General features: G+C 36.9%; 1 protein-coding gene across 1 annotated transcript in view; it reads right to left on the reverse strand.

The window, feature by feature from the left end:
- Nucleotides 1–561: 561 nt before the first annotated feature.
- The window catches only part of LOC104617759 (plasma membrane calcium-transporting ATPase 2), a 77,093-nt gene continuing 72,362 nt past the window's right edge, over nt 562–5,292 (reverse strand). Inside the window, exon 14 of the mRNA XM_010283168.1 lies at nt 562–873. Coding sequence (XP_010281470.1) covers nt 562–873 — 312 coding nt within the window. The remainder of the gene's footprint in view (nt 874–5,292) is intronic.

Below are 5,292 nucleotides of genomic sequence, written 5' to 3' on the forward strand. Positions count from 1 at the left end.
ATATATAATTAATTATGTATATGCTTATATGTATATATCTCTATATATAGTCTCATAAATGTTTAAGTTCCTCTGTCCAACTGGTGCAAATCTACTGTGCAAGTTAAGCTTTGCAACTTCAAAAAAGTTATTTAAATTAATCTATACAATTGAGTCCATGCCACACAAGCATTTCAAAAAACTCACAGACCAGTGAATTGGATAAATAGCCTCATAAAGAAGTCCTCTGCAGTTCCTGCTTAAGGAGGAATAAAAAAAAAGGAAATCAAAAGAAACAAAAAGAGAGAAAGAAGGGCCAGAAGTGTACAGTACATTCATGCAGGAGGATTTTTTTTTTGTTTTTCTGAAAGGGAGCAAGGGCGGGGGGGAGTATGTAAATCAGCCATTCATTCTTTCCCCAAAACCATTGTGATCAACAATTCATTCACTTGTCTCAGAGTGAATAAGAGTTCAAACAGCTTTTCAGCCAGCAATGTTTTTAATATATATATTTATATATTTCGGTTGCTGTGGGGTTTTTTATTTTATTTTATTTTTTTTTTTTTGCAGTGACCTTTTCAGCTAAAGTGATGTCTCCAGGCTATGTATTGGGCTTCCTGGACTAGAAGAGGTAGCTGATTTACTTGTATCAGTTGTAAGGTTTATTCCACTGTCGATAGCACTGTTGTTCTTGTTCAGCGAAGACGGTGGACTTGAGTTTTTCTTGAGAGCAGGGTCTTCTTCTAGGTCTGTGTCATCAATGAGTGGGATGTGAGGCTGGGAATCTTCTATCCTAAATTCAGGATGAGTCATAAAGTTGTGAATAGAGGTTCTAGATTCTGGTTTTTCTAAACCTTCATAGAGAGAGCTACGGAATGCCTTCACGACGCGGATCTGGGGGGAGAAAAGCAAAGAGGTGTCAGAGGTAGCACCTTCAAAGGACAACTCTGTGTTAGAGATACTTTGTGAATAAATGTAGCATATGGTTAGGGCAGTGCAGGCAGCTGAAGTCCATAGTCTCTGGATGTTATATGCATAAACGAGTGGCTCAGTTATGTGCATTTTGAATATCTGTATCAACTGCAATATTAAAATAAATCAAGTTTAAAGCCATCAAAGAACTGATGGGAAGTACTGGTTAAAGAAAGCGAACGTCCACTCGTGTGGTACATCCCTAGTAAAAGACAAGCCATGTTAATTGTAATGCAAATGTAAAACCATGCATGTTGATAGTTTTGCAGTGAGTAAGTAGGAAGGCTTTTTTAATTAAAAAAGTCTCTTTTGTATTGTTAAAAAACCATTACACATAACATATCACACTTCACAAACAGAAAAGCACAGAACACAGACACAGTCGGATGGGTATGTATGAGACACAGACAGAAGCCAATTCTGAAAACTATAAGTAATATAAATGTTTTAAAGCAAAATCTAAATGACTGCAGCCAAGAGCACAAAAAGCCAAGCAGACAAAGTACTAAGCATAATCATGCTACCACAGGGAAAAAAAAAATAATCACAGTTACCACATGAACAGAGATAACTTGCACACAACAACTACACTTGGAAGCCTGGATAATGTGAACATAGTATTGTTGAACCAACTTTTATTTTTCCTTCATGCATATGTGAGGTAAACACTCGAGTATAGACCCACTGTTCTAGCCATTTAACTTTTTGATATATATATAACATGTAATAAAATAATGTATTGATTGTTGGGTTGAATTGAATTACATTTTTAAACAGCACGCTCTTTCATTTTCTGTGTCTCGGCTGTAAAACTGTCAAGTTAAATGCTGAAAGCGACACAATTTATGCCATATATGCAGTCTTTAAACTAGGTCAGCTGACTTATGCCAGGGTTGATCTAATGTCATTAACCACCTGACAGTAAGAACACAGGTGAAAATAAACTACAAGACTCAGCCCATTAGACTGTCGGGGACAGTGCAAATTGCTTTCCCCGTAGGAAACAAGAGGAACAGAGTGAGGAGCATTGCACAGCGGGGACGCTACGTCCTCTGTGGGGGGGCGAAGGGAGGGATGCTGTCTATATCCCAGTGACCTACCGGTTCTGAAAAGAAGTGAAGGTTTGTGCTGGCTTACTGCTGGAAAAAACATAACTTTTTGGAAAGGGGTTGAGGGGCAGAGAGGAAAAAACAGAATGGCAAAATGTGATCTGTTGGCAAATGTTTTATGACTAAGTATGAGTTCTATCCTTCTACTTCCATGTAGTCCATGAGCGAATTTTTAGCATTTTTTTAGAGGGGCAACCAAAACACAGGCAGAGGCAGAAAAGGTGCAAGCAGGCATCGTGACAGCTTCTCCACGCACATTTGAAATGGTTTGGTGGTTGGTATGTGTATCTTTTTACATGTGTATATGCTGCACATTATTGGTTGGCCTAATACACCACTAATTTGTAAAGCTTTAATTCCTCTTTTAATTGTGAGACTGCATTTTAATAATGGTATGGGGTCACAGTGTTATAGCTGTGGGATCTAGCTGATCCTGTGGTTGGAGTTGCCCAAGTTGTACAGAATTTCAGCACATTGGAGAAAGGCTAACTTGTATTTTGATCTCTTTGACCTTTGTCCTTGTCTATATTCTCTAAATTTGGATATTAATCATCTTTCAAAAACCCTAGTAGCAGAAGTAAGTCTCCAAATACTCTCCCTTCTCTTTATACATACATTTAGTAACAGCAGGGCACAGTACAAAAAGTGGTTCATGTGACTGCTTATGTTCAAAGTAAGAGGATTGGAGTGGTACAGAACGGCTTGTCCAGATCTTGCGATACTAGAAGATTTTAGGAGGTTAGCAGAAGGGCAAGACAAGGGGAAGATAAGAAAAATAAACTGTACACACTACAACCATATAGTGTACCTGACACCTCTTTGACAGAGCACCTGGAATTATAAACCAGGGTTTTATGAGAGCTGAATCTCTTTGAGTTGTGCTGTGCTGTGTGATGGTTCTGTATAGTGAACAAACAGACTGGGATAAGAGATTCATTTGCATCACTAAAGATAGGATTTGACATCATGGAGAAGAGGTGATATACTAATTCCCTCATTATCTATGCCTTTCTTTCTTGTATATTAAAGTGCAAAGTAATTAGTCTAAACAATGACAAAACCAGTATGTTTTGCCAAGACAATCTTAAAAACATGTTACTACATTGTCCTATTTTAAATCAGGAAACTTTTTGTAACACGCTTACTTTATAGTATGGGCTGATAAGGTGACATTTTCTGCAAAGCTACCTATTATTTCTGCTGTGTAAATAAAAGTAACTCGTCTCATTCAGTTGCAGCTGTTTGCTACATCTTATCAACTAACAAAATAATTTCATTCTCTTGAATACAGCCACTTCTTATTGCATAGATTTAGATTCTGTTTGCCAGCTGGATTCTTTTTAATAAAGGTAAATTTTTAGATAAAGGATTGCAATTTGATATTATGCTTCAACAGATCCAGCAGAATCCAATGAAAGTAAAGCTTTTCTTCAAGTCACATGCTGTATTTAAGCCTCTGTGGGTTAGCAAGGGAGGACCTGATTTGAATTTATGAGGCTGCAAGTTCCTCAGCAGGGAAAGCATCTGTATCGCATTTAATACCAAAATTTGTCATCTAATTTGCACTTAATACCAAGCTTTCAGTCAATCTAGCTAGCTGACTAACGTCTTACGCAGCTGAGGGAAAACTATAGATGTAAGTTCTATTTGAAAGCCAGTTATTTAAACCTGCCTGCCATGACCTGAACTGGGTGATCTGCAGTGACTGCTTGAACTAATGATCCATTGAAAGAACATCTTTTGCTTAGATGTGTTTGCACAATAATCTGAAGATGTAGTTGCAGAATGTACAATCAGCCAGCAGCCATATCACTTGGTGTGAAGATCTGTGGTGAAGTTTGGGCACGGACTGTTCGAGTCTTGCAGGAACATTTAGATGTTACTAAAATAGCTTCTACTTGTTCATAGTGTTTTTTACCGGCAATATTAGCGTAGAACTAGTTTGAATCTGCTGATACCTGAAGTAGTTAACTTCTGAATGCAGTGGTAATGTAAGGACCAAACTTGGGCAAATCTCTAAACCTGAGAATACATGAAGTTAGCTTTCTAATACGTGTTCTTCACTAAGAAGCTGTAGAAAACTACCTTCTTTTCTTAAAATTTCTCTACAGTTTCAGAGTTGTATATATGTTTTCCATTACTTTTTCATGTAAGAAGAAATTCCCTCCTCAACTTTAACTTTTGCATATTTCGCTTGGGATCTAGAAGAAAACATTTATTTTTTTTATTGTCACACCTTATTCAGTGACTGAATTTCTGCATTCCAATATAATTCAAAATCTTGTTCATAGTCTGTCCCCCAGAACATCACATTATTGCTTACAGGAACAAAACTTGCTTCTTTTATTATGTTAGTGGAAACAAAGGTAGGGGGGTTGTTGGCTACAAAGGTGGCATTTTAATTTACATATAATAATGCTACTCTATTTAAGCTAAGAACTGAAAAAATGTTTTTTACCCGCAGTTACGTGGCCCAACAGCAACAAATTCTTTTAATACATGCTTAAGTTCAAGATTTGACATAATATCTGGCATAAAAACATTTAGAGGCTCTGCTGAAACAAAGCCCACATTACTTTTTTGAAGATAAAATAAAGCAATGAACTTCATATAATGTTATGGCTGTACAGCATGTAAAAGCAGGGACATACCCATGATGGATAGAACCTATAAAGTGTTGGTTTATTATGAACTATGTAGAGTTCATGTAATGATATTTCTTTATGATACTGACAATGCCAAGGGAAGACAAACAGTGTGATACAGCTCCCTTTTCTCACAGTAATGGAGACAACAGAAAAAAATGAACTGCTTTTAAACAAAAGACTGTGGGGACAACACTTCAGGACATTTTTGACATAGCTATAAGTTTCCACTTCTTTCTTCTCTGTAGCTGTAATAGAAAAAACTCTTCAGCTTCATCCCACCTTGAAAGTTAGATTTATTATACTGCATCAGGCAAGAAAAATAAAAGAAATAGAATTTTAGATGCTACATTTTTTTCCCATCAGAAGAAAAAGATGAAGTTCAGAACCTCACTTCGAAGTACTACAATCTAGGCACAATATGCAAGGCCTGTTAAGCATCAACAGATGTATTATGGTTGGTAGTGTGTGGGCTTATACTCGAATGTTTACCTGGCTTCATATAAGCCAAGTATCTTGAGTTTGGTTCACATTCATTTCAGGCTCAAGGTTAAAGACTCACAACCTCTTTTTATTTCACTCTCGCC

Source organism: Phaethon lepturus, unplaced genomic scaffold (assembly GCF_000687285.1).
Source record: "Phaethon lepturus isolate BGI_N335 unplaced genomic scaffold, ASM68728v1 scaffold1063, whole genome shotgun sequence".
Taxonomy (NCBI): Eukaryota; Metazoa; Chordata; class Aves; order Phaethontiformes; family Phaethontidae; genus Phaethon; species Phaethon lepturus.